Source organism: Rhipicephalus sanguineus, chromosome 8, assembly GCF_013339695.2.
Source record: "Rhipicephalus sanguineus isolate Rsan-2018 chromosome 8, BIME_Rsan_1.4, whole genome shotgun sequence".
Classification (NCBI taxonomy): Eukaryota; Metazoa; Arthropoda; class Arachnida; order Ixodida; family Ixodidae; genus Rhipicephalus; species Rhipicephalus sanguineus.
The window spans coordinates 116,677,306-116,705,005 of record NC_051183.1 but is presented as its reverse complement, the minus strand read 5'-3'; the positions used below and the strand labels follow the sequence as shown (position 1 = coordinate 116,705,005).

The 27,700-nt window shown below is 48.0% G+C and overlaps 1 protein-coding gene across 1 annotated transcript in view; it reads right to left on the bottom strand.

Annotated features, from left to right (window-relative positions):
• LOC119402329 (venom metalloproteinase antarease-like TtrivMP_A) overlaps window positions 1-27,700 on the bottom strand; it is a 67,808-nt gene that overhangs the window by 11,252 nt on the left and 28,856 nt on the right. The window contains exons 9-13 of the mRNA XM_037669472.2: window positions 25,078-25,127; window positions 13,894-14,002; window positions 13,691-13,822; window positions 10,536-10,686; window positions 9,187-9,285 (exon numbers count right to left, since the gene is read on the bottom strand). Of these exons, the coding sequence (XP_037525400.1) occupies window positions 9,187-9,285; window positions 10,536-10,686; window positions 13,691-13,822; window positions 13,894-14,002; window positions 25,078-25,127 (541 nt within the window). The remainder of the gene's footprint in view (window positions 1-9,186; window positions 9,286-10,535; window positions 10,687-13,690; window positions 13,823-13,893; window positions 14,003-25,077; window positions 25,128-27,700) is intronic.

Below are 27,700 nucleotides of genomic sequence, written 5' to 3'. Positions count from 1 at the left end.
AGCCTTGCAACTTGTTTTGAAAAGCTCTCTTTCATTGCATGATAGCAAGACTTCACCATGACCCCCGAAGGCAAGACACTGCTATTCCATTTTTTACAATCTTCGAATGCCCCGACTTTTACTGGAGCAGGGGCTTTTCCGATCTAGGGCTGTACATCCAGCACATGTGGCTAGGCAAAATTCTTAGTGAAAGGTCTAAAAACTGCAGTTATTTGTCTTTTGCTAACTCATGGGTGAACTTGAGTCCCAGGCCACATTCACGAAATACTTTCAGTATATTCACAGCATTGTACCCATAGTCAGCCGCATCAAATATAATCAAAAAATCATCAAATCATCAAAAATCATAGGACAGACTGGCCGCTGTATCAGCACACGGCTTAAAGAGCATGCTAACTCACTCGGGAAAGAAACATTTTCACACTTGTCTGATCATTGTAAATCATGCCATTGTGAACCCGTTTTCCATGATACAGATATCTTGTTTGCAGATAAAGACAAACTAACACGGGAAGTTACGGAAGCATTTTATATCAATAGGTGTGCAGAGAAATGCATCAGTCACCCTTCGGTGGCTCTAACAGATAAAGAGTTTGTTTTTTTTAATTCTGTTTAGCCCTTCTGACAGTGTGTCACATGACTTGCGCCGCACATGCTCTATGCTGGTTTTTGGGTATTTATATGTATCGTTCCTTTGAAAAAATAAACAGTTGAGAGTTAGCGCTCGTGTGTCTCTTGCTTGTCCTTGTCTTTTGTGCGCGCTAAAAAAGTTTAAGTTATGGATCCATACCAACTTGTCCAGTTATCTGTCTTACTGAACGAAGACACTCTTTGGTTGCGGCTGACGTGTGGCGTGTTGGGTTGCAGGTGCTCCAACCAGGAATGTAGCCTTTCCATATGTTCTGAAGGTGTCGGCGTAGGGCTTGGTTTCTCACCAAACATTTCTCCCGGTAGTCGGATGGTAGAGCCGTGCAACATTTCTGCTGCACTGAATCCGAGGTCTTCTTTATCGCGGTACGCAGGCCCAGAAGAACGAGAGCGAGCTTCTCCAGCCAGTGCTCTCTATCCAATTTGGCCGTTAAAGATGCCTTCAGTTGACGGTGTAGACGCTCCACCATTCCATTGCTCGCTGGGTGGTAAGCCGTGGTGTACTGGAGCCGTGTTCCCAGGAGCCTTGCCAGCGCAGAGAGTAGGTTGCTCTGGAATTGTCGTCCACGGTCGGTCGTTATGCCTAGTGGGCAGCCATAGCGTGAAAGCCATGTGGCCACAAAGGCCTGTGCGACGGTCCCGGCTGCGATGTCCAGAATCGGCGTCGCCTCAGGCCACCGTGAGCAGCGGTCGACACATGTGAGCAGGTATCTGTAACCCTGGGTAGGAGGAAGAGGTCCCAACAAGTCCAAGTGGACGTGGTCGAAACGACACTCTTGTGGCCGAAATGCTTGGAGTGCTGTGCGCGTGTGACGAGTCGCCGTGACTGCTTGACATGTTCGGCACGTCTTCGCCCAGCGTCGAACGTCGGCGTTAATGCCTGGCCACACAAAGCGGTCCGTGACAAGCCTCTGCGTCGCGCGGATTCCTGGGTGGCTGAGTTCATGAAGGCCGTCAAACACTACCCGCCGAAACTGGACGGGGACGAAGGGTCTTGGAGATTTCTGTGATGTGTCGCATGTGACCATAGTCGTTGTGTATGGTAGTGGGATCTCTGCGAGCACAAGTGACCGTGGATTCTGCCTCATCACGGTTAGCTCTGGGTCTTCCCGCCGGGCGGCGGCTAATGCCTCAAAGTCGACGGACGCTGAAACGGCGTCCACACGGGAGAGTGCATCGGCTGCTTTATTTTCTATCCCCGCTATGTAGTGGATGTCCGTCGAAAATTCGGACATGAAAGAAATTTGGCGCAGTTCTCTTTCTGAATATGAGGAACTGTTGTTCTTGAACGCATATGTCAGCGGCTTGTGGTCCGTTAAAATGTGGAATGTGTGACCTTCGAGGAAGAAATGGAAGTGCTTTATGGAGCAATAAGTGGCCAGCATCTCTCTTCCAAAGGTGCTGTAGCGCACTTCCGCCTGTTTCAGCCGTTTCAAAAAGAAACCTATCCGTTTGCACTCCTTGCCGTCGTATTGTTGCGACACTGCTCCCACTGCCGTCGTCGAAGCGTCAACCATGAGCCGCGTTGCCGAGTCGGAAAGCGGGTGCGTCAGAAGTGTTGCGGAGGCAAGCTCAGTTTTGGCGTCCTGGAAGGCTTTTTCGTGCTCCTCTGACCAGTGAAACTCGGGTGTTTTCTTGGTGTCCCGGCGCAGCAAGTCAGTTAGCGGCTGTAGAATGTGTGCACAGGATGGGATGAAGCGCCTATGGAAGTTGATCAGCCCGAGAAGCTCGCGGAACTTGCGGAAAGAGGTAGGCGTGGGAAACTCCCTAACTGCTTGTACCCGTGATTTGAGCGGCAAGATGCCCTGCGGGGTGATTCGATGACCTAGGAAATCTAGTGCTTCAACACCAAACATGTGCACTTTTGGGGCTTCAAAACCAGACCGTGCTCGTCAAGACGTTTGAAGAGGAGCCGCAGGTGATTTTCGTGCTCTTCCGGCGTTTTGCTGGCGACCAAAATGTCGTCTAAGTAGACGAAGACGAAGAGCAGTCCGCGAGTGACCTCATTCATGAAACGCTGGAACGTTTGTGCCGCGTTCTTCAGTCCGTACGGCATACGAACAAATTCAAAGAGGCCGAAAGGTGTTGTCACGGCCGTATTTGGGATGTCGCTTGGTTCCACAGGAATCTGGTGATTAAGCGGCCATCAGATCCAGCTTAGTGACGATGGTCGTTCCCGCGAGACGAGCGCTGAAATCATGGAAGTGAGGGAGAGGATATTGGTCTGCCGTTGTCGCAGCATTGAGAGCCCGATAATCACCGCAAGGCCGCTAGTCACCAGGCTCTTGTTTTGGCACCATGTGCAGCGCCGAAGACCAGTTGCTGGAAGAAGGTCGAATAATGCCGAGCTGGAGCATGTGACCGAACTCAAGACGGGCGAATTCGTGTCTTTGTACAGCGAGCCTCCTAGGTCTAGCGGTGACGGGCGGTCCGGTGGTGACAATGTGATGCGTCACCTTGTGCTTGATTGGCAGTTCGGTGTTCCGAGGTTTGGTGATTTCAGGGAATTCAGCCAGTATCTTTTGAAAGTTTGACTCTGGGTGGAAAGTGCAAATGCCGCATGAGGACAGGTCAGACTTCAGTCCGACAACAGCGAGCGAAGTGACGTTGTCCTTGAGACGACGATGGCGAACGCTAACGTCAAGATTGAAGTGGCTCAGAAAGTCCGCTCCCAGGATGGCCATTCTGACGTCGGCCACAACGGAGAGCCATCGATATGTGCGCCTTAGTCTGATGTCTATCGTCATTGACTGAGCTCCATATGATGAAATAGCAGTATTATTGACTGCAATTAGGCTGGAAATGGACTTGCCGCGTCGGCGGTGTTGAGCTGTTGCTGGTAGGTTATATATCTCAGCTCCGGTATCAACAAGGAGGCGTGTGGCGGTGATGCGGTCGACAACGTAGAAGAGGCGGCTTGGGCGATGCCCCTTGTCGCATTCCGCCGTTAGCGACTGGCCGGTGCGTTTCCCGTCCACGAGCTTCGTTGGGTGCAGCGAGTGGCTTGCTCTCTAAAACGGCGGTGGTACCAGCAGATGCTCTGCTCTGCCTCGCTTGAGTGTCTGCGGTGCTACGGGCTTCGAGCACGGGACGACGAACGATGCCGTGCAGGACGGTGTTTGTTGGACAGGGCGAGGTTTTCCACTGCTGCAGCCAGTCGGTCAACTCTCTCCTCTAAGCGACCTAACCGGCCTCCATGTTCGGACATTCCCGCTGCATTAATAGGCATTTTTTATGGCTCGGTGCAGTCGGTGAGGCGGTCGGCGAGTTGAGCCAGACGCTCGAGAGCCACGTCGTCCGAGCCAGCGAGTATCATCCATGTTGACTGTGGCAGTCTCTGCAAAAAGAACTCGCGAAGCAATGGCTGTCGACGCTCCTTTGACGCTTGTTGGCCCAGCAGCTGACGCATTCGGTGGAGAAGTTGCGAGGGACGCTTGTCGCCGAGCTCTTCATGAGACAGGACTTGTTGCAGCCTGCTCTGTTCGGACACCTCAAGACGTTTCAGGACGGTGATTTTTAGTTCGTCGTAGGCCTTCTCCGATGGAAGGGAGGCGAGCTCATCGTCTATGGCATCAGCGATGTCAGGTGGCAGTGCTGCAACGACGTGGAAGTATTTCGACTCCTGCGATGTGATGCGTCGATGCTGGAAGCGGGCCTCGACTTGGCTGAACCACACCCTGGGGTGTTTGGGCCAGAAATGAGGAAGCTTTCAATCTGAGGCGTTGGTTGTGGATGAGCTTGAAGTGCTTTCGTCGTCTGACATGGCTACTGTTTTTCCAAACGTCGCGGGTCACCACTTTGTAGCGTACTCGCCCCAAGGAGGAGCGAAAAGCAAACACCCACACTTCTTGAAGTTAGGGCAAGAACTACTTTATTCTCTAAGAAAAACAGGCTTCGAAGGCGACACACAAAAGGGGCGTGGCTGCGTATCTCTCGCGGCACGCCGGAGATAACGTGATGCATGTTGGCCGCGTATGCGCCGTGCGCCTCTGTGTAAGAATTGGTATGCGCACACAAATAAAAATTATCACGATTACCGGCGTCAGCGTCCGCTACATATACACCGAAATTGGTATTGCGTGACGTGATTTTATGAGGAATATATATGACAGGTGGTGACATGGAAAACGTGACATGCATGTCATGTATGGCATGACTTATATGCCGTCCTCATGGTGCGCTCGCGGCTGTTTCGCTAGCTTGATATACACCAAAATTGGTATTGCGTGACGCGACTGATTGACGAGCATAAATAACAAGTGGAAACATGAAAAATTGAATAGCATGTTATATACGGCATAATTTATACGACATTGAATTAGAGCGCTTTCGGCCGTTTTTTAAACTGGGTACGTGCGAAAATTGGCATGGCACGACATGAGCGCTTGACAAACCTAACTGACATGCCATACATTGTATATACGTTGGCCATACATTGTCAATACGTTTCAGTGGCGTGCTATATGCCTGATTGTACATGCATGCACCTCAACTGCATGTACATGATTGTACCTCAACTACAAACAAGGCAATGTATTTAACTCCTTGCAGGCTCCTTCGCATTACGTTGATTCCCACAGTGCGTAGGATCTGCCGAATATTTTTTTCCTTGCCAGTTTTGCAATATGTTTCACACTGCAGTTTTTCACGGCATATAACGGAATTTTTAGGGTCATGGCACCGCTGGGATCTGTTTGACACAGCGTCGTCGCACCGTTGTGTTCTTCATTAACGAGCCACCAGTGCTCAACGTTTAGTCCAGGTTGAAGTATACGATAATGGTGCAAAATAAATTAAAACCTATTTAAGCTGGATGCGTCCCAGTCGAAAAACCCACCAGAGTGGGTTTGATGCGTGCAGGTGTGTTTTGGTTTTCAAACGAGTCTAATAGCCTGTCCTGAGGCGCACAACAGCCTGGCGTGGTCTGGTCTCGTGGGCACATCAGCCTGATGTGATTTGTAGCAGGGACGCCGCCCGGTGTGGTGACTTCTGGTAGGGACGCGTGCCTGGTATGGAGAGTTCTGGTGGGGACACCAGTCTCACGTGTTTTGTAAGTACAAAACACGGCAGGTTGGTGTGGATATGTACATCTCCAAATCTGGTATGCACAATGTGTTTGTTGATGTCTTTTGTCTAAATGTTTCGCACTAACTAATATTGAGTATGCAGACACAACTTCGGCATGGCAACGCTATCCCGTTCAACTACAACGAGCTCACCACAACAAGGTCCACAGTACGGTTACGCTATTTCCTTTACCTGCGCTATCACACTAACACTAAACTAAAACTGTGAAATAATAAAAAATAATCGCAGGAGGCCTTGCTGTCTATGCAAAGAACAAAACATATGTACTCTACACACTTAATTGGCAAGAGGATAATGCCACTGACTGTGGCGTTGTCTGTGCCCTACAAATGAAAGATTGAATTGTGATCTCGATTTTGTCCACTGACGTCTGTAATGGTGCACAGATTGATTTGGTAAGTCTCGGGCAGACATACGCATTACAAAAAAATATTTCTGTTAGACACTTTTCGAGTACATCTGTTGCACGCCTTTGGCAGCAGATGCATCGATTAATATATCCGTATATGTATATACATGTAAAAATCTTTCATGGTACGAGATATTAAAAGAGAACTACCCATGCACGTGCTGTATGAAATCTGCGTGCAAAGTAAAGCTGACAGTACCTTATTAGGAACACATAACAAAGACAAAGAAGACTTAGTGTCACATCTCAGCATTGCATTTTATTCAACACATCAGCACACAACAAACTTGGGAGCGAAGCTGCTTAGGCCCGCACCCCGCCGTCACCGTTGAAGCTCCCTTCTCTTAAGCATCGCTTTGGGTTGCAGTGGCCGGTGATTTAAGAGGGAATGTTTAGGCCTTGAGCAGTTTGGTTCTAGCGCACCAGCTATTCGAGGTTAAAAGAAATAAGCTCCGTGCACAACTGGTTATATTGGTCGTCTTCACTTTCGCCACCTTTACCGTAGATTGTGAAATGAAAACCATCATTTTAGCGCAGTGAGGAAGCTTTGTCAAAGGTAGTAGCAGACGGTCTCACCTCCCGGCTTCGGCGCAGGAATAAAATGAAACGGTGCGCGCGCCGAACGCGCGCGGCATTCCGTCGCCGCCGTCGAAGGTCCCCGCCGTATCACCGCTCGCACCCCTCTCCCACCTGCCTCCCTCTTCCTGCGCTCCACTCGCCCACTCTCACTCGCTCAGTCGTTCTTGCCACCAAGCGCAACAGACGCTCTGAAGGACCTTATGTATCGTAATTTCTAGTGTAAAAGTCGCACTTCTGTATAAGATACACCTCTACTTTATAAGAATTTCTATGTGAAAATGGTTATAACACGCACCAGTGGGAAAGACGCACTCATTTTTAACTCTGTCGCCATTATGCAATTGCGTGCCCTTGTAAATATGTTCGTCGCGAAATGTCGTAGCCCAGCATGCAATTGAATTTCTTTAAATACGCTGTGGATATTTCATGGGTTTTTATTGTGAACAAGGTTCCGGTATGGGGAGCCGAAACGACAATAAAGTTTCACTTTTCATTTTGGTCAGTGAACAGTTTAATGACTGTTCTGCATTGTGCATTTCACGGTTATTCACCTCACATCATTTACTTACAGCCATCTAACGATGAATTGCCGTTCTAGTCTTTTTCAGGACACTATGGTGCTGCAGGGGGCCTTTCCGAAGAGGAGGCAAAGCACGCCGGAAAGAATATATGGATGTGGTGGTCTCAAGTGATATCGGAATTCAGGCGATGGCAGCAAAAAAAAATTAATAAACGTAGGTCTCTTATCATTTCAAAACAGCGTCATCCCTGCTGTTCTCAGCTAGCCATGTAAAAATGAATGCTTTGATTCGTAAGCATTAAAACATACCCTGCTCATACCTGGTATCTACTCTATTTTGACCCTTTTATTCCATTCTGCATCATGAAACGTGCATAACTGACTCAACGTCTAGCAACGGGGCTGATCCCCATGAAATTACGGCTAGGCCAACGACAAATTGCACCAGGAACCGCCATGCCAAAACACGCCTGTGTGGTCCCACCAAACAACGCCTGCCCAGTTCACACAGGAATCCGCCAAACCGGTCGTATGCGGCAGAACCACCAGAAATTATGTCTCAATTGCCGCTTTGTCGTAAACTGCAATAACATTCCAGACACGCGCTGTGTATTTTTCGACTGGGTTTGCGGGACCCATGCATGCAGAAAGAACAAGTGAGATCCAGGATCAGATATATGAAAAAAAAAACAAAGCATGGGAAGGTAGGCTACATTACAACCGGCTATCCGATCAACATGATAGTAGTATTGAAGAAACGTACGAAAGAAGAAAAACTAGAAAGAATAAAAGAATAAGAAAGAAACTAAAATAATCAGAAGCACTATGTACATTGTTCTCTCGGACGTCTCGGCTGATTTTTGACGTCGCCGTCGCCGCCATCATGCAAAGTATGTGTATATTTGTATGTATATATAGAAAAGCCACAAAGAAAAATGATTCAGAAATACTTTCCGACGCGCGGAATCGAGCGGCCGACTTCTCGCTCTGAAACGCGCGGCGTTAGACGGCTAACCCACGGAGAGTAACGTCTTTCTAACGGCGAGCTATTTATATACACCATTTACTTGAGTGTGCTTTCTTACTCACCAGTGAGATGGCGCGATGTGCGCGCTGGGCGTGCTTTAAAGGTCGTAGCCCCGCGCCTGCGAACGCCGAGGCTTTTCGCCCTACAGGGCGTGGTCGCCTTCGTGCGCTCATCTCAAGGAAAGAAGGGGGCGGGCGGGGGGGTGGTGGATCGGGGGTTGTATGTCTTGGGCTTTCCCTGCAATGTCCGCGCTGAAGTCACAGAGCGTACGAAGGTCACTTCGCTCGCTGCAGCGGCCGCGTTTACGGAAGGAGCGCGCTGTTCAAACAGAAATAACTAACAACTGCGACATTTAGTTCGCGCTCGTCCTGTGTGTACCTGTTCGTTCGTTTCGTGCGTCCTGCTTTATGTTTCAGTAGTGCGCTTCTAGTATCGGGCTGTGACGCACGATAGTTTGCGCTTGTTCTGTGTGCGTTCTTTTCGTGCGTCCTTTGGGCTCGAGCGACGCGCTGGCAATTTCGAGCTGCTTTCAGTTCTTCGCGTTACATTCCAGTTTGTTGCTATCGCATGCATTGTGTCGCCGTTGCGGCGAAACTGTGACTTTTTTGACGCAATTATCGTTGTGAACTCTTGCTGCATGTATAGTGCAATAATACATAGCTGGTACGTTAACACGATCATGACCTGCGTTTCGGGAACTGTTTTTTTACGTTTACACTGTGTACGTTTACACTGTGAAAATAAGCTTCATGCGTAGTTGTGGGATGTTGATAACATCACCACGTGATAATGGGGGGCATGAATGACTCATTCTTTACGCAAGAAAACAGGACTGAGTGTTTTTTTTTTTACGATATGGTTGTCGAAGTAAAGAGTAGTCATGCTAAAGCATAGTTCGAGGAGAACAATACTCACCTTGCCATGCTCGCACGCCATGCCGTCCAGCTTATGGTATTTATAACAAGTCACATAACCGGGGCCACGGAAGCAGCAGCTTATATCACAACCACCACTCTGCAACAGAATAAATCAACATTGCACATAAGTGCCTGCCATGAAATTTTTTTGGACTGATTTCTTTGTTCAGCACATGCGAGGAGAGTCACTACTTGAAATAAAAAATATGAAATTGTGAGCATTGGTAAAAATTTACGCGCTTTATTCTGGCTAGTAATACAAAACGTTAGTGTTAAAAATTCATCAATAATGACTGTTTCCTGACATTTGTCTAGGACAACGTTGGACACGCATGCTACAACAACCCCATTGAACGAATAATATATAGTATACTGTAGAGCGGTACAGATCGTGTTTGGATTTGGTATTGGCAAACAATGAATGAGAAATAGTCGCAGAACCCAGCGACCACAAAGATATTGTCATTACCATTATTCTAAAGCAATGAAGCGTCGTAAAGACCCCACCCGCCCCCCTCGTTTTCGAGAAGTTGGGGGGTGCAAAAGCTTCACTTAAAATCCACGTTTGCAGGGCTGGGATGGCGAGTTAATTTTTTGCAATGCGCTATTGAATGTGGCTGCACGTTTTGGGCGCAGAAGGAAATAGACGCCTCGTGCTGTCTTTTCCTTTTTTCCTTGCGCATTCTGTAGTTTCCTGCTTTCGCTATGTAACAATACCAAACATTCCCCCATACACGATCTTGACATTCGTTTTGTGCATTGCCTACACTCAGTTTATTTACATGATTAATGGAGCACAATGAGGTTGACTTTTAATGGCAATAAATAAGTGCATGGTGATTTTGCTCGGCGCAGACATACCTCCTTGCTCAGCATAAATGCAACGCATTTCTCTTCTATTTGCAGCTAAATTGACCTAATGACTTGTGATGCATCTTCATATGAGATCAGTGCACACCTGCGAGCAAAAGTTCTGCTGCTTTTTTTTACCCGCCGTACTAGCATAGCAGGCTGAAGTGTTGAGCTGCGAAGCATGAGGTCGCAGGTTCGATTCGATAACATCCGTGTACCTAGATTTCGGTTTAGGTTAAGGAACTTCAGTCCGTGGTCCCCCACCAAGGCCTGCATCATAATCATATGTTCGCTTCGGAAAGTAAACACCGAAAATTATAAGATCAATATTACCAATTTTTCCGATTTTTCAGCTCACGGATGTTACCGAACTTCCGTTTTTCGCAAATCAATATAGATGAACAATTTGTAAATTATGAATACACAAAAGAGTACCGTTAAACATTGCCGTGCCGAGAGTATTTCTTGAGAAAACTTCCTGTTTAGATATCTCACCTTACCCACAAAGATTGTTTTCCCTTTCGCTTTTTCCTTCACTTTTTGCGTACAATAATACGACTCGCGAACAGTCTGCCCTGGGAATTTCTTCTGGTTCTTCATGTAGTTCTGCTGGTTCAGAACTTTGATGCATTCCTCCGTCTGCTTCCTGAAAAAAATTGTCGTGGCGTTGTATATCTGCAATAATATAAATGAATATAAGGATTTTACGACATCTATGTGATCCTCTCAATGCGCGCTTACAGGTACAGCATTCTAACAGCCGATGACCTCCAACGCAAAGGCTGTCTAAGTAGTGCAGGAGGTTACAACCGATTAGGTGAACTTGGATAGGTAGGAATGTTTGGCACATACCCTGTCTTAGCTGCACTGAGCTAGTGGTCCACCAAGCCCTCATTGCGCGGGCAAAGCAGCGGTATCATCCAATGACGTCCCGGACTGAGGATGTCCCTAGTCTGTAAGGCCCTTTCAGGGGCTGATACGCACTCTATCGTAGTAAAAGCTTGCACCCCCAGCACCACCTGGCCTTAAATTAAATATGGGGTGTGACCTGATAGTAGACACACTGTTAGGCTACATGGACTCTTATTTGCAGCAGATTAATCTTCACAGGAGGGTTCGCAACGCGTTTAACAATTGTCGTATCCCACATGAAGTGGTTTTTCATTCTTTAAGCGTGCTAGCTTTCTTTATTGAGCCATGTATAGTGCAGGGAGCTAAAGGTTCGCATTTTTTTCTTGGGCAAAAACGCAATTTACAAGACCAGATATTAAACCCTTTTGTAAGGCATGTATTACAGCTTAAATAATCTGGCTATCCCACTGAGTAGGCATATATACGAATACATTCATAGCATTTTCGTTACGTGAGGCAGTGACAGCGTGCTCAGCTTCGTTTGCACGCCCAACTAGTTTCTTCTTGTGTGCAAAGTTGCTAAAAAGTTTCCATATTGCATTGTGGTTATGTTGTTTATGTAAAGTTTTTTATTGTAATGAAGCTTAGCTGTTTCTTTATTTTCTTGCACTCCCTCAGAAATTCATTATCATGACGCTGAATAATATTGTGAGTGTAAGTAAAGATCCTTGAGTGCTAGTTAGTCATCCACCGCGGCTGTGCTTTATTGAAATATGTTCCACAGTCCGGTAAATTAGAGTCTTTATAATACCATCTTGTAATTTCATTGAAATATATAATGTTTGCAGAAGTTTCCTTATTTTTGTTCCCTTTTGTCACAACACATTTCTTCTCTACAAGGTTACTGCAATTTTGTGAAGTATAATCCCTTGGTATCCTGTGAAAGGCTTTTGCTATCATTTTATTTGGTGTATTCCATATCAGCAATATGTATTTGTCATACCTGTTTTCATAAAACCTGATTGAAAACTTGGAGGACGCTTGAGATTCGCCTTGAAGAGTAGAACGCGATAACGTGATCGGGCTCCGTGCTCATTTCCCTCTGAACGGCTAGCCTCGATTCGGTCCGCGGTGGGTGCCTCATCCGTGCCACAAGGAAACGATCGGCTGTGGACGTAACACTGGCCGCTTCAAACAATCCTAGAACGCCTACTGCAAGTAAAGTTGCGAAGTGCCCACTATGCCACAATTATCCTTTTTGCGAATCAGCGAAAGGCCACTGCGCTTCCTTAAGGAAACATGAGACCCTACCCAGCTGCCCGCTTTGTTGCTTTTTTTGCTGCTGATGATTAAGTACGTCTGAGCATTTTGTAACGGGCGGTCCTTTAAAACAACATCTCGTTGCGTAAATCACACATTTTGATACCTGGCACGATTGTACGCTTCTGCCAAGCGATATTACATGCGTTAACAAGGCGCCTCCCACTGCATTACATTCATATAGTGTTATAGTGTTTTTTCCCGATGCAGTTTCAAGCAATCACATGTCTCTGTGGTAGAACGCCCGCTTGCCATGCAGACGGCCTGGGTCCGTTTCTCACTCGAAGCGAAGATATTTGTTATTGTATATGATTTGAATCTTTCTCGACTTCTCGCTCACGGACAAGATGATGATTTTTTGCTCACAACCAAGGACGCCGACGCCGACACCAACGCAGACACCGAAATTTCTGCGAAACGAGCTCTTTGACGCCATAGCGCTAAAGTATCGTCTTGCTTTGCATTACAATAATGCCAGTTAAGCCGTCCCTATGCGCAGCAGCATAAGAAAGGCTTGGCGTTTCAAATACATGAAACACTCTAGTAAGGGTGATTGTTCAGATATTGTTTTACTGTAATACATCATCAGCCTGTCTACGCCCACTGCAGGGCAAAGGCCTCTCCCAATTTCCGCCAATCAACCCAGTCCTGTGCTTTCTGCTGCCACGTTATACCTACAAACCTCTTAATCTCATCTACCCACCTAATTTTCTGTCTCCCCCTCACGCGTTTGCCACCTCTTGGAATCCAGTCAGGTACCCTTAACGACCACCGGTTATCCTGCCGACGTGCTGCGTGCCCAGCCCATATCCATTTCTTCTTCCTGATTTCAACTATGACATCCTTAACCCCCGTTTGTTCCCTGACCCACTCTGCTCTCTTCCTGTCTCTTAAGGTTACACCTAGCATTTTCCTTTCCATCGCTCGCTGCGTCGTCCTCAATTTAAGTTGAACCCTCTTTGTAAGTCTCCAGGTTTCTGCCCCGTAGGTAAGTACCGGTAAGGTGCAGCTGTTATATACCTTCCTCTTGAGAGAGAGCGGTTGACTACCATTCATGATTTCATAATGCTTGCCGAATGAGTCCCATCCCATCCTTATTCTTCTAGTTATTTCACTCTCATGGTTCGGCTCCGCGGTTACTACCTGTCCTAAATAGACGTACTCCTTTACAACTTCCAGTGTCTTGCCACCTATCGCAAAGCACTGTTCTCTGCCACCATTGTTCCACATGACTTTAGATTTATGCATAATAATTTTCAGACCTACTCTTCTACTTTCCGTATCCAGTTCAGTAATCATGAGCTGTAATTCGTGTCTTGCGTTACTCATCAATGCCATGTCATCAGCTGATGACTGTAATAGCTGTTCATTTATTCTTTTCGTAATAGGTTAAAACCACTATCTCCATTGCGTATCGTGAACGCTTGCCTAGCTTTAGGAAGTCCGCCTGTATAAAAAATTGACACGGTTGTGCTTACCGCACGTATTCCCTAATCTTCCTCTGACTGCATCTGGAGAGCCGGTACTTCCTCAATCCTCCGTCCACGTAACTCATGAGATATCCGTCGGACCATGGACATTCTGGGGTTTCATCATGAAGAGACCCCAACCTGCATAAAGCGAGGCATGACATTCCCAATTTGCAAATCAGATCAACATTTTTGCTTAGAAATGTACATACGAGTGGGCCATTTCATGGGCCAGCGTATTTACGCCATCGTAGGTATGAGCTTTATCTTCCCCCTCACCAATTCCAGTACTCGAGCAGGCTGCTCCGATATTTGCATATCCTGAAATTCAATCGAGAATGTCGCTGTCTTACAAAACTACGAACAACATAGAGTTGGGCTGGTTGGCACGGGATCACGATAAAGGACGGTAGGCGTGTAGACACCGACACTGACTATCAGTTGATAGTTGGCGTTTGTCTTGTCCTGATGTGTCGGTGTCTCCACGCCTACCATCTTTTATTACAAAGACACCCCGCTGCTGACCACGAAAAGTGCGCAGATTACAACTGCTTTGAAGGCGAAATTTTGTCTTCTAGATCATTCGCTAAAAGGACGAGGTTCCTGATTTTGCTGGAGCCGTTATTAAATATCTGTACATCCGAGCCGTTCGAGCCGAGAAGCCGACGGACCAATAGGGTACTTAATGGAGTGACGTCCCAAAACCACACACAGAGAGAAATAAAAAGGGGAGACGTCAGCACATCAAACATGTACACAAAGAAGCACCAATTAAAATCCTAATGAAAATGTCCCGACGGCGAGACTTCAACTCTGGCCTGCAGTGACGCTGCCCCAGGCTCTAAAAACTAGGCTACAGGCATTTCTTTACAAATTTTATTGCAAATAGGACTTGCACATACATGCCAGACCTTGTCGGCTATGTTGCTGATAAGAGTATCCTTGTGAGGGGACCCATCATTAAAGCGGCCCTGCAAAACTTTTTCAGCACGGTCAGAAAACGCTCCTGATCGATAGTCAAGGCTCCTGAGAACACGCGAGCTTAACTGGAACTACTAATTAATACTCAAAGTGAGCTAGAAATCGTTCCCTCGTCTTTCTACAAATGATGTAACCAAATGACCGCACCATATACACAAGTTCACGGCTATTCGCTGATTTGAGCATCGTGAGCTGCACAGTTACCGCCACTGCAGCGCGACGCCACACTACCTTGCGTGCTTGCTTGCTATCACAGTGAAAGTAAGCCGTGCGTTAGAAGAAAAAAAGTGCTGAAGGCCATGACGCGCGCCTCACTCCTCTTCTTTCCCCCAGGCCATCCGTCTCTGCTTAGCTTCCAGCGCGCACATATGGACAAGAGAAGACAGAAAGCAATTACACGGCGCGACAGATCTCTAACTCGGTTCGTGCTTGACGGATTCTAAAAGCATTTGTGGGTGAGGCAATAAACTCCTTTGATGAAGTCATTCGATGGCTACAATAAAAAAGTTGCAGGGCCCCTTTAGGTTGTTGCAAACAATGACAGAGCTTTTAGTATCCTTGTCAGTTCACATAAACCAATGTAAAGTGTAATAATCAAACTGAGTGTCTTCCTTTCCACAAAGCTGCAGGCAAGTGTGAGTACGGCAGAATTGGATCATTAGACTTAATTATAAAAGTCAGTTGTGTGCTCTTGACTCTGTCCTTTCTTGACTGCAAGCTTCAGTAAAATGAGATAGGCATTGGGAGTCTCTTGCTGAATGTGAAAGCTCTGACAGATCACCATGAACAGAACTATGCTTGGTGAAAGGATGGAAGAAGCATACCAAGTGCCAATAGTATTCCACCGTTTATTGTTTTTTGTAGTGCTTGTCCACCGCACAGTTAGTTGGTACCCTTTAATCATTCATTCCCATAGGAAGCATCATAACACATTCAATAAGATGAGAAATAACTGAAATTTGTAACATAGTAGAAAATTTGCATACACCACACGAAGACACGACGAGAAAAGTTCATAAGGACTGCGCTGGTTGTTGTGAACGTTTTTTATTGTGTCTTCATGTGTTGAGCGCAAATTTCCCTGTATGCAGCCAAACCAACCAGCCCGGCTTTCCGACCTATTGCAGATTTGTAACTCTGGTGGAGTGACATTTGCTTCATTTTCCGGTCCAGAACAGAAAAAAAAGATAGACTCGGGGCGAAGCAAATGGCTACAGAAAAAATGTTTGAGGAGATGTCTGAGGAAACGACATTTCAGCTCCGTACGGACTCAAAGAAAAGAATCGCAAGTTACGATCCATCGTTACCAAGCTGCAAGAAGACCAGCTGAACAACCTGTCAGTAGCACGTAGGTTGCAGTTTTGTAATCTACCTAAATTATAAAAAAGAACTTAGTAGTCTGAGCTAAACCTTGGAATAAGCAAACAAATTGGGGTATGTTATCGCATGCGCCGTCCATGCGACGGAGATGGGCCGGCTCGTTCTAACTCTGCTTCAGCCGCGTTCGTCGCCCCCACACGTGTGCCTTCACGCGCGGGTAGAACCTACAATACCCGGGGGAATGTTATCGATTTAGACTTTATATGGAGCGTGACGGCAATGACGACAGGGGTGGCGACGGCAAACACCCGTCGAGAGTGTCTATACCATTGATATGGCAATAAAAGGGTGACGGTACGTGCATGCTCATGAAGTAGAAGCTCACAATTTTTTTTGCAATTTCATTCCATCATATGGCGCTAACACACAGAAATGTCGCCCGTGCGCAAGTTCGTTATAGATTTGGGCGGCTGCACGATTCTTACGCTCCAGGATGAGTACGATGCGCTCGTGCATTTTCACCCAAAGAGAGAAGGAATCACACCGCTACATAATGACCACTACATAAGCCCGCGACAGACAATGCCGACGCAGGCAGTGTCTGCTAGCGAGTATATTGCTCGAAAAAATCGACTGCTCGTGCTGCACCACCGTTCACTTGCCACCTCGTTTATATAAGCACTGGATTTTGACCTGCAATGTAGTGCCTGTAGTAGATTTCTCTTGTGTGTAGTTGAACAATAAAGATTCGCTGCGTGCACGTTGACTAAAAGCGGACGGCGGGTCACTGTGTCTAATTTTTCGTCTGTCTCTTATTGCCATTCGCAGTGATCTTGCAGTGGAAAACAGTGGCGCACACTGCATGCTTCGCCCCTCCAAAGGTTTCACGTTAGTGGAGATGAATTTTCGTTCACCCTTTCCGCCAAGCCTCGCCCACGCCCATCTTGGCGCGATGCAGCCCTTCCTCTCCTACCGTGTCCCACTCTCCTCACGCCGCAAGACCCCGTGACAAGCGTTACGCCATAGAACAGGCAAGCCTCGACTAAGAAGAGCTTCGCTGTTGAAAAAAGAGGTCCAAGGAATCCATCGTTTCTGAGTTATTTTACTGTAAAAAAGTCACACGCTTCCTTATGCACTTGCCTAAGAAAAGTGGAAGTCGAAAGCCATCTTGTTTTTCTGCTCAGTCGATTGTATTGCTCTCGCCCTGAAGCTTTCCGCACCGAACTGGTATAGGATTAAAAGAATGGGAAGCATTTCGCACTTAACTGGGTTTTGCAGTGCATTGGTGATATGCTCACTTTTGACCAAGCGACGATATTAAGTGATGACGTCATCACGTGACATCACCCGATGTAAACTATGGCGACTTATGACGTCGTGATGAGGTAAATGGTGATGTATTTGCCTCGCCCGTGTTGATGCTCTCGAGAAAAGGACAAGCCGCCGTCCCCATGGTGTAGCGCCCCGTCGACCTCGTCTTCATTCGAACATACTGATTCTATCCTAATGATGATGTCGCCGCTCCTCGTCTTCTACACAATTTGCAACATTCTCCGCGCCCTCAAGTGATGCCTTACGATGAACACTAACGCATATGGATTATAAGTAGACCATATTTGTTCATCGGTATTTGTATCCAGTCCAACTCAGTCCAGGCAGGATCATCCGGGTTTTCTTCTGCACCTGGTCTTCCAGCGGTGCTTCCAACGCTTGTTGTATAGCCGTGCTTTTGAACGCGTCGCCTGTGGTGAACTTGTGCTCTCGATGAGTGGTTTTCGTTGGCATGAACATCCATATGTAGACACATCCAAGAGGGTCTGGTGTAGCTATTTCAGAGAAATTTTCTTGATTTCTTCGTCTTGCCTACGTTCGCCACGGAAGCATCAGCCTTCTTTCTCCGCCTTGGTCTGGACTGTCTCATTCGTGGCCTTGACGCCTTCTCGGTATTTTGCGTCTTAGCCTAAATAAGCTCCATCATCGGCATTGCCCTCGATCTTGCCGTCTGCAGCTTTCTCGAACAGCCGTAGCTATGAGCAGTACAAGAGACTTGCTTTTTTGTCGTCATGGTCTTCTTTCTATTTCTTTTCGCGTATGAACCGGCCTTGATTTGCTTCCGCTAGGCATTTGTACGCACGGGGGTGAGGACTTAATATCTGACTATGTCGGCTTTGGACAGCATGCATCCTTAATATCTCGTCGTCGATCTTTTGGAATTACAAAGGCTTCCCGCTTTTCGATTATAGAAATCTCTTGCACAACGAACACCTGTGTTGTTGCAGCTGTCTTGTCATTAGTTTCTTCAGTGTTGCACGTTGACAAGAGTTCCGAGCGCATGCAAGAAATCTTTAGAAGCTGAGGTTGTCCTTCTGTGTGGTTTTCTCGAATGGTCTTTTCTGTAGTAGAAGCGCTCATTTGTCGGCGTTCAGTACGTTCAGCTATTGGTTGGGAGGCCGACTCGTCTGGCTTCTGTGCGACAAGACTGCTCTTCAATACGCATTGGCTAGATGGTGGTGCGTAGACGGACAAAGTATCTTGCCCTGTACTTCTGCTTTAATTTGTTGCCTTACTGATTCAAAGTGTACCTGCCAAGTTTTTAATGTGTCCGCGATTTAAATTCTGCTCTAACCTTTGCTCGAAGAACCTGGCGCACATAAATGTCAGCCTCCTCCATCTCCACTTGCAAATGATCAATGTCAACTGTCTAATACCTCGTTATCAATTCCTCTGAGAAGCTCGTACTAGTCAGTCAACATTCACTGAATATTCCTCAACTCACTTACTGATGGGCGCTCCACGTGTAAAAGGCTTTCGATGTTTGTGATGGCTTGCGTGACGGCCTTGCCTACTTGACTCCGCCTTTCGAATAGGGCCTCCATGATCCGATGCATTGTCGGAACCATAACGAATTACTGGCCGGCAGAGTTGCGAGGCGAAGTCAGAGTCCGCGTGGCATCCATCACAAAAGTTTTGCACGGCGAAGATCCGTCAGGTGTCCGGCTTACATTGTTCACGATCTGGGTCTCGGGGATGGTTAGGCCTCGTATGTCAACTTCAGCCAACGGCGGCGTCGCGACAGTCCTCCAGGCTACCGATGCGGTCGAGAGATCGTAAAGGCTGCTCGGTGTCACCTATTAAGGTCCTTTCTCCTGGGTTTCACGGCACCAGATAACGGCAACCAGTAGTGTTCCGCCTTGTGAAGCTTCGCTGCTGTTAATGGTCCGGCAGTGCAACATTGCTTCGCCAGCGCATTTTCAACAAAGCAGTAGACCCAACCAGTGACTCTTAACAGTCTGTTCAGGGTGCTGTAGCTGCTAAAGGGTACTATAGTGTTTGAAATAAGCACTGCAGAAGGACACACTGACGCTTCTTCTGGCCTCTCTACGAAGACTTCAAATCGTTCTCCCAATTCAGTGTACTCAGTAGGAACTGGGTCTTGGTGATTATGTAGCCAGGTCGGACCATGTCACCACAGTGTTGACGCAGAAAGATGAGGCGATGACACACCTCGTGTAACCAAGTCATCTGGGTTCTTTTCTGGCACGATGATGCCACTGGGTTGGTGATGTCAGGCTATGAATCTCGGAGCTTCGATGACGTACAAACAGCTCTCTTTTGGTCGGTGTACGCCGAATTCAATTCAGTGCAACGAGTGAGTGAGAAGGACGCAGATAGCGGGGACAAATAGTCGGACGCTGAGGACAAAACAAACAGGCAGAACGAGCCCAAGAATCGGAGGTCGCCAAACTTAACGACTACCACGTGGAGGAGTGGCCGCCACCCAGACGCGAATGGTCCGGGCGGCTACAACGGCAAAACACGACGCAGCAAAACGTCTACGACAACGGTGCCATGCAACGTCACCGCCAGGTCTACTGTGACTACCATGGTCCCACTAGCTCGGGGGGACCAGTGCTGCACCAGGAGCATCGGTGTTCCGTCATGCTCTCGCCGATGACCGTGGTCATCAACCTGAGCGAGTGCGGTGCGCCTCCGTCTTCTGGCGGCGGCAGAGTTGGTACCCCTGCGCGAGTTAGCCGTCACGACATCCGGCAGCCCATGAGGTCCCACAAGGAGTTGTGGATGGACAGCGCTGACATGTGGTCGTGTGTGCCACGTGAGATCCGCCGTAGCCAGGGCTAGTAGCTCCATCTCCGTGGCACCTCCTCCTTCCCACTTTCGCCGGAGGGGGGGGGGGTAGTATAGGCTTCCCAAGCAACGCTTAGCGGCGCTGCTGCTCTTGACAGGCAGCGCTATCTCTGGCAGAAAAAGAGAAACTGGGGTGTTAGCAGCGCGCGTTTTCCCTTCTCTCCACCGCGTTGCTGCTCGCTTCTGTACACGTACAGAGCTCTCGCGGTGCACTTTCGGCGCCTCGCAATGTACCGCTTGCAGTGCGGCTTCAAAAGGATTTTCAAGCTTGACTGGCACTTCCGAAAAGCGAACTTGATAAAATGAGAAAGGCTCGTCAATCACGTTAACGGTGAAGAGCAGACGATCGACGACAACCACGTCCGACTCAAAGCGAAATGCATTTCCCAAGTCGTGATTACACCGTGTAGGACGTATACCTCGAGGTAAGTCTCATTCTGTCAGGTTAAAGATGAATAATGGTCCACATGCACTCCAAAATGAAGCCGTACACGCTATCGATGTTCTGGGGCATGGACTACGAATCATATGATTCTTGTTTTGATATGGCATGCTTACAGTAGCAGCCGTGTACTTTCGTGAACAAACGTTTGCGGCGTGCGAAAAAAAGATTTTACGGCCATGGCACTGCTTCCTGAGAAGGTTAGAGTCAAGTCCTCCGTGCCGCTGGAAAATCACCCGCCGATTAAGATCGCGAGGCAGCTAGCTGAGCTTCAACCACTGTGTAGCAAGATGAACTGCTCGCCTCGTTTTTTCGGCTCTCGCGTCATGCTTGCAGTCTCTTTTTATGATATTGACATGACAGGCGTATAAAACCTGTTGCGTGAACGCGGCTAGAATATCGCTCAGTCAGAAGGTAGTTACTTCAAGGTTGCAGATGCAATTGCAAAGCATGTATTAAGTACCAGTTATATTTAGCGGCTTAAATATATATCACCCCAATAAAGTGACAAAAACAAAGCAAACCTGCAGAACGACGTCAAAGCTTGCTGAAAATGCGCACACGTCCGTTCCGGCGTGATAAAGCAGCCTTCCCGATGCGTGAAATGCAGGCGCTGAACTTCTGACAATGTGCGGAGTTCAGTTGAATTCAACCAACCGCGCAACGCTAACGGTATAACGCGAATGTGAACGTTCAACAACGACGGGTAGGTCTCACGAGCACGGGGAATCAACACACAAAGTTGCTTCACCTACAACCGTAACTGGACTTTAGCAATGCGAGAAGACAGCGAGTAATCATTACTGCAGTCGCTGCGTGCATGCGCCCCGTTACTTACCGATTCAGATAGTCGGAACGAAAGAAAGCGATGAACTCACACAGCCAAAATAGAAGGCGAGACAGCGCTGTCAGCTATCCACGCTTGCCGCCTTTATTTCTCGTGCGACACGCCCGGGAACCGATACAGTTTAACACATGAATCGTGTGCCTTGTCTGCACTGTTGTGGCTGGCCACTAAACCGCAATACTTCGGACCACGCTTGCGCTTCCGCGGGGTCGCTTCTGTCATCGTGGAAATGCGCAGCTTCGCACAGCTGCGCATCTCTCGGTTCAACGTACGCAGCTGACGGCCTCCCAGTTACCCGCACCGAGAGAAGAACGCGTGCGCACGTGCGCTACCGCTACCGTGAAAGGGGCTGAGTCGGCCGCGCAGAAGGTTCAGAGCTTTCCGACAGAGCTGCAGCGCGGCTGGCGCGGCGCTGTCGTCGCACCGCAAACTTGAGCTTGGGTTCCCTATAGGAGCAGCGGCTGCGAGCGCGTCGACCGTAGAAGAAGAGAACGTGAATAATGCCGCGTTCGCAGCTCGCGCTCAGCAGCCGCTGGCAGCGGGAGTCGCGGCCGGGGTTTGGACGAGTGATGACGTGTCCCTTTGTGTCTCGGCCTCGTCTCTAAGGGGTTCCGTGCCAGCCGCCACCAAGAACCCTACATCTGGCGCCCAACGGGAAGGACCCCGCCCCGAGATGTTCTGCCCAATGTTCGTGCGACGGATCCCTCCGGCTCCTGACTTCGGCTCCTGCTAGGCGATATCGCGTTCGAAGAGCCCTGGATGCTGAAGCGGGCTTTCCTGGATCTGGCCGCTTACGGGAAATATGACCTGCTCCTGCTACAACGGCCGGTCGAGACCCTCCCGCGCCTTTATCTCTCCGGGAATATGACCCTCGACGTGCAGATGCGTGTCATCATAGCCCTTGAGCGCCTTTGTTCATAATTCGGCGTCCCGCTGCCAGCGCAGGCCATGGAGGGCGTGGCGAGCTCGTGCGGCGGGCCGGTACCGCGGGACGACAAGCAACGCGGTGGTGACGCATCGTCCGCCAACGATGGTGCAGAGAACGTGAACGACGAGGAGTAACGGCGACATAGAGTGCGAGGGAGAACACATCGAGGTCGGCGCCGAAGAGAACGCGCATGGCGCGTCCACTTCAGAGGGTGCGTGTCATGACACGGCACCGAAGACGGACGAGGAGATTGACGCGGAAGGAGACCAGCAAGCTGACGACAAGGTGGGCGCTGGTTTCGTGCTGGTGGATGTGGATTTCCGGGATGACGACGATGGCATCAGGGATCTTGACCGTGCGGAGAAGGATCTTGGAGGGTACGAGGAAAAGGATGGAGGCGCGGAGGGATACAGGAAGAAAAAGGAAAAGAAGAAAAAGAAAGGCCACGGCGAACGGCGCGGTGATGTTGAGGCTGCGGAGAACGTAAGCGACGAGAAATACAAGGACGTGGACGAGGGTATCGTTCAGGACGCCGATGGTGACTGCCAGGACGGCGAGGAAGAGATCGGCGAGTGTCAGCACTGTGAAGAGCAGGTTGGAGAGTCGCAGCCTGGCGACGCAAAGGTCGAGAAGTCCCGGTATGATAAAGCGGTGGCCGTGAAGGAAGAGAAGACGAGGAATAAGAGGGGGGAAACAGAAGCAAAACGAGCACAGGGACAAACGGCTAGTTGGGATGGACGCGTCGGGCGAGGAGGGGGAGCCGTCCGGGAACCGAAGGGTCGCCGGCGAGAACGAAGACGATAAGGACGACGCCAACGCCCGCGAGGCCGACCGTGAAAGTGACGACACCGAGAAGGACAACGGCAAAAGGGACCACGACTGCGGCTGGAACTGAGACCGCCAGGGGCACCGATGGACTGAAGTGACTGCTGGCGTCGTCTGGAGGTTCGCGATACGGGAGCCCTCACTCCTATTGCGGCTGCGTACTGACTCGCCCTTCCCGACGACGGCCCTATGTTCGCAAGGCAAGACAGTCCATGGAGCCCAGCCACGTGAAAGCAGGCATCGTCTGGAGGCTCGCGAGACGGGAGCCCACACGTCTACTTTGGCTCCATACTGACTTGCCCTTCACGACGACAGCCTGACGTTTGCAAGGCTTGGACGTGTACATAGAGAGGAACATCTCGACAGCCCTGCACTCCGACCATTCAACGGTACTCTGCCCATCACAAATTTTCTCATCAATGAGAACTTCGAGGCGTGCGAGACCAGGGCGACGAATTTCTGTCTCGACACCCGTCCTGTAGGCCCAGCCTTCGAGGTAGCAGGAACATGAAGTGTAGGTGCAAACTACCATAACGAAGGCGGCTTAGATACTCAAGGTGATTAATAAGATGAATCCTGATCACGCAAGATTGGCCCTTGAAATCACTTGCTGTGCACCTACCTGCCTGATGAAACTTTGGCATAACGGTCTATTGAAGATTCGCGAGGCCAGAATGCCGAGTTCCTTTGGTAGTGTCTGCCCAGGAAGCTTTAAGAGCGACAGGGGAAGTGAAAGCTGGACATCGCCAGCAGATGCATCGCAGCAAATGCTCCACCAAATGCAGCAACCTTAGTGACCACGTGAACCTCTAACTAGTGAACTCGATGCAAGCCAGTTGACGAAGTTTCTAAGTGCTGAGAGAAAATACTCGTCTTTTGATTCAGCGTGTTCATTTGGCGCCGGTGGGAATGTGTTGAAAATAGAAGAAAATGACTGCCGCATCTGGGGCATACGTATCATCACCTTGGGATTAGGGTGTTGCATTAAAGAGAAGAAGACGGAGCAGCTATGGCGTCGGTCTCATTTCTTTACAGACGCCACTGACGCCGACGGTCACTTTTGCGTTTGATGAGGCATCTAAGGCTTTCGCCTTAAAAATTTTAATGTCGAAAGTGCGCTGTATTTCTGCAGCAGAACCACACTTGCTACAGCAATGCTGGATATGGGCAGATAGCACACTACACAAAAAAAAAATCCGGACTAATTTGCAGCAATACTTCAACATGGACGATCACAAGTAGAAACGTCTACCCTCTTTACCAGGTAATTGGAAGACACTTGTAAACATCAGAGTGCAGCTCATCTACTCGAGATTTTTGTAGTGGAGGGGGAAAAGGCACATCTGTGGTGTTGAAGTACAGTGTCTTCTGTCTTAGATTTTTTGAAGTAATAAGCCAACTGTGTGCTTCGCGTCCCCGTACAATGTTGAGGTGCGCGTCCTTGAAACTTCTTGGACGCCGTGAGCTTAGTCCCTAATAAAGCACTGCTGGACTGTATTGATGGCTTCTTCAGTAAGAATATGACGCTTTTTGAAATTTATCAACAACAGTAAAACAAGTGTATTCTGCGGCATGAGCATAGGACGTACCAGACACAAAGAATATTATTCAGGATTTTTCGGGCTGTCTATCAGTTTTACCGCGCATGTCGAATTGCGAGCATAGCCTAATGAAATGTTCAAGCGACTCAGTGGGGAAGCACGTCATTCAGTTTTGGAATAACTAAGAAGGTCTTCACGCAGAGTGGGTCTTCATGTGGTACAAAAGCATCGCTTCGCGAGTAAGTCCATGGACCACACAAACTTTGATGTGTAATTTTGGGAGTCAGCTAAAATTATTATTATTTATTGCGTTAATTATTTGCATTTTAAGTATTTTTACGTTTCTTTCCAGGACAGTCCACTTACCACTATTATCTTTGTCTTTGCTTCCATTGTCAAATTTGATCATGTCAAGCCTGCAATAAAATTTGAAATTTTATATAAGAATACAAGGAGTAGCATTCATAGCGAGGGTCGTTTTGGCAGACTTGATGCTTTCAGGTAGTAAGCGAGGGATCATTGGTCAGCTTCCAGCTTGTGAAAAGATCACGTGCTACGTGACGCGAACAGGCAGGAAAAAGTGTTCCGCACTCGTCATCATCACTGCTATTGGCGCTGACTAGCACTCCTAGGTTTATATGCACATATATATACCCCATAAAGTGGACGGGAGGATGGCCGCCACAGTAGCTCAGTGGTAGAGCACCAGACACGTTATTGGAAGGTCGCAGGTTCGGGCCCTGCGGGCAGCAAATTATCTTTTCGTCCACTTATCAATAATATTGTGTTTAACAAAGAAAAACGAGCCCTTCAGAGTCACCTCCTTTCCTTCATTCATAGCGAGGGTCACGTTCTGGCAGACTTGATGCCTTCAGGTATTATGCGAGAGAGTATTGGTCAGCTTCCAGCTCGTAAAAAGATCACGTGCTACGTGACGCCAACAGACAGGAAAAATAGTGTTCCCCACTCGCCGCCGTGGCTGCGATGGGCGCTGACTAACACTCCTAGGTTTAAATGCACATACATATACCCCATAAAGTGGACGGGAGGATGACCGCCGCCGTAGCTCAGTGATAGAGCATAGGACGCGTTATTCGAAGTTCGCAGGTTCGGTCCCTGCCGGCGGCAAGTTATCTTTTCGTCCATTTTACGTTCCTTACATTTATATTAGGTTTGTGCGAATATTCGAAATTTCGAATATTTTTCGAATAGTGTTTGCTATTCGATACGATTCGCACTGGAATTCGAACTTCCCGAGAACAAATACAGTCAACGTCCGATTGAAAGTGACCCCTTCATATTTTTATTATGCTTCACCTCAGTACAGCTCAGTATTGCGGCAAAGCTGTCTTACGAGCTCCGTTACGGTCGCACGTTGCCAAGAGAGAGTGAACGTCCGATTGGAAGTGGTGCCTAGATTTTTCTATATGCTTCTCCTCATCATACCCCGGTATTGCGGCAAAGCTGCCTTTCAAGCTCTGCTACGGTCGCAAGTGTACCAGCTCAAGAAAACGCTGGTTCCATCATGGAGATGAAAGATGTGGCAGAGGTGGGGGCTCAATTAATGCTGTTTTGGACCTGAAATTTGGGCAGGAAGTCCGACAAATTGGAAGCCGAAGCTTTTTAGCACCCAAAATTTCAGATGTTCTTGTGTATAGACGTCTACGAAGCAGATTTGGAACTCCGGACTTGAAGGGAGCACACCCTTGTCTGCCACATCAGTTGGGCTTCTACAGAAGTTGAAAGAGGAGGAGAGGGTGAGGAAATGGCATCTTTGCCTATCACGTGTAAAGTGTTGTCGGCAACACTTTGGTTGCACCAAATCATGTACATAAATACAATTCGGCCTCTACATTGCCTCATTCATGATAAGACAACTATGAAACACCACCCCGCCAGTGCTTCATCAACCTAGCGAAAAGAAACACTTTCATGTTGCTATCTCGTAAGGATATGCTTAGGAATCTTCTCCAACTTTTTTTTCTCCAATTTCACTTCGAAGTATTCGAGAAACATTCTAGACATACTCGAGAAATATTCGAAAAATATTCGATTCGATTCGCATTCACACTTCAAAATTCGAATTCGCTTCGCACCCAAAATTTTTCTATTCGCACAGCTCTAATTTATATTCTAAATACTACAGATAACACCCCCTATACTTTCCTTGGCGTTATTGTCTGTTAGTTCTCAGTAATATTGCGTATTACAAGAAAAAACGAGCCCTTGAGAGTCCCCTCCTTTCCTTCACAAATACTTTAGGTGCGATTATTCTAAAGCAGTGCGCTCTTCCTTTTCTTTTCTACAATGTGCACGCAGAAATATGGCACTTGGAATGGCCGCCACATTTTTCCTCCAGCACGGACCCATGGCGCACGGACACACCAAGTGGTATTAACTTCCTAATGCCTTCAGAATTAATCTCATTTGCTCTGTGCCACATGAGGAAACCTAACTGCCATTTGCCTTAATTCCACTCGCTGCTTAATGTGTTTGCCCGTATTAATTCGGCTACGATATATATAGTGTGGACCTTAAAGCTAGCACAGTGCAGTTTAGATGAAACTTTTGAGGTAGCGTCTATGGTGCAAGAAACGTTTTATACTTGACGTTTCACAAATCTCATTTCATTACGGCGTTCAAATTAGTGAAATTGAATGCGACGGCTTCGACACCACAAGCGTCATGTTTCTTGTGGTTTAAGGATTCTAGTGTGGTTTAAGTATTTTAGTGTGGTCGGTTGCAACGTTGCAAAATATAGCAAGGAGATCAAGCTAATAGTTGCACCGAATGCCTATTTTCTCATATTTCTGCCTTTGAACTCTCAGAGTTTCACGAAACGCATCTGTATACCTTATTATTACCCTTAAGTTGCTTACTTCAGAGGTCACTGCTATCGACATCATCAGCTGCAATGAAATTAAGTTCGAACGTGTGACAAATTAAGCAGACTTAATGTACTAACTACTAGATATAATGTATTGTGCAA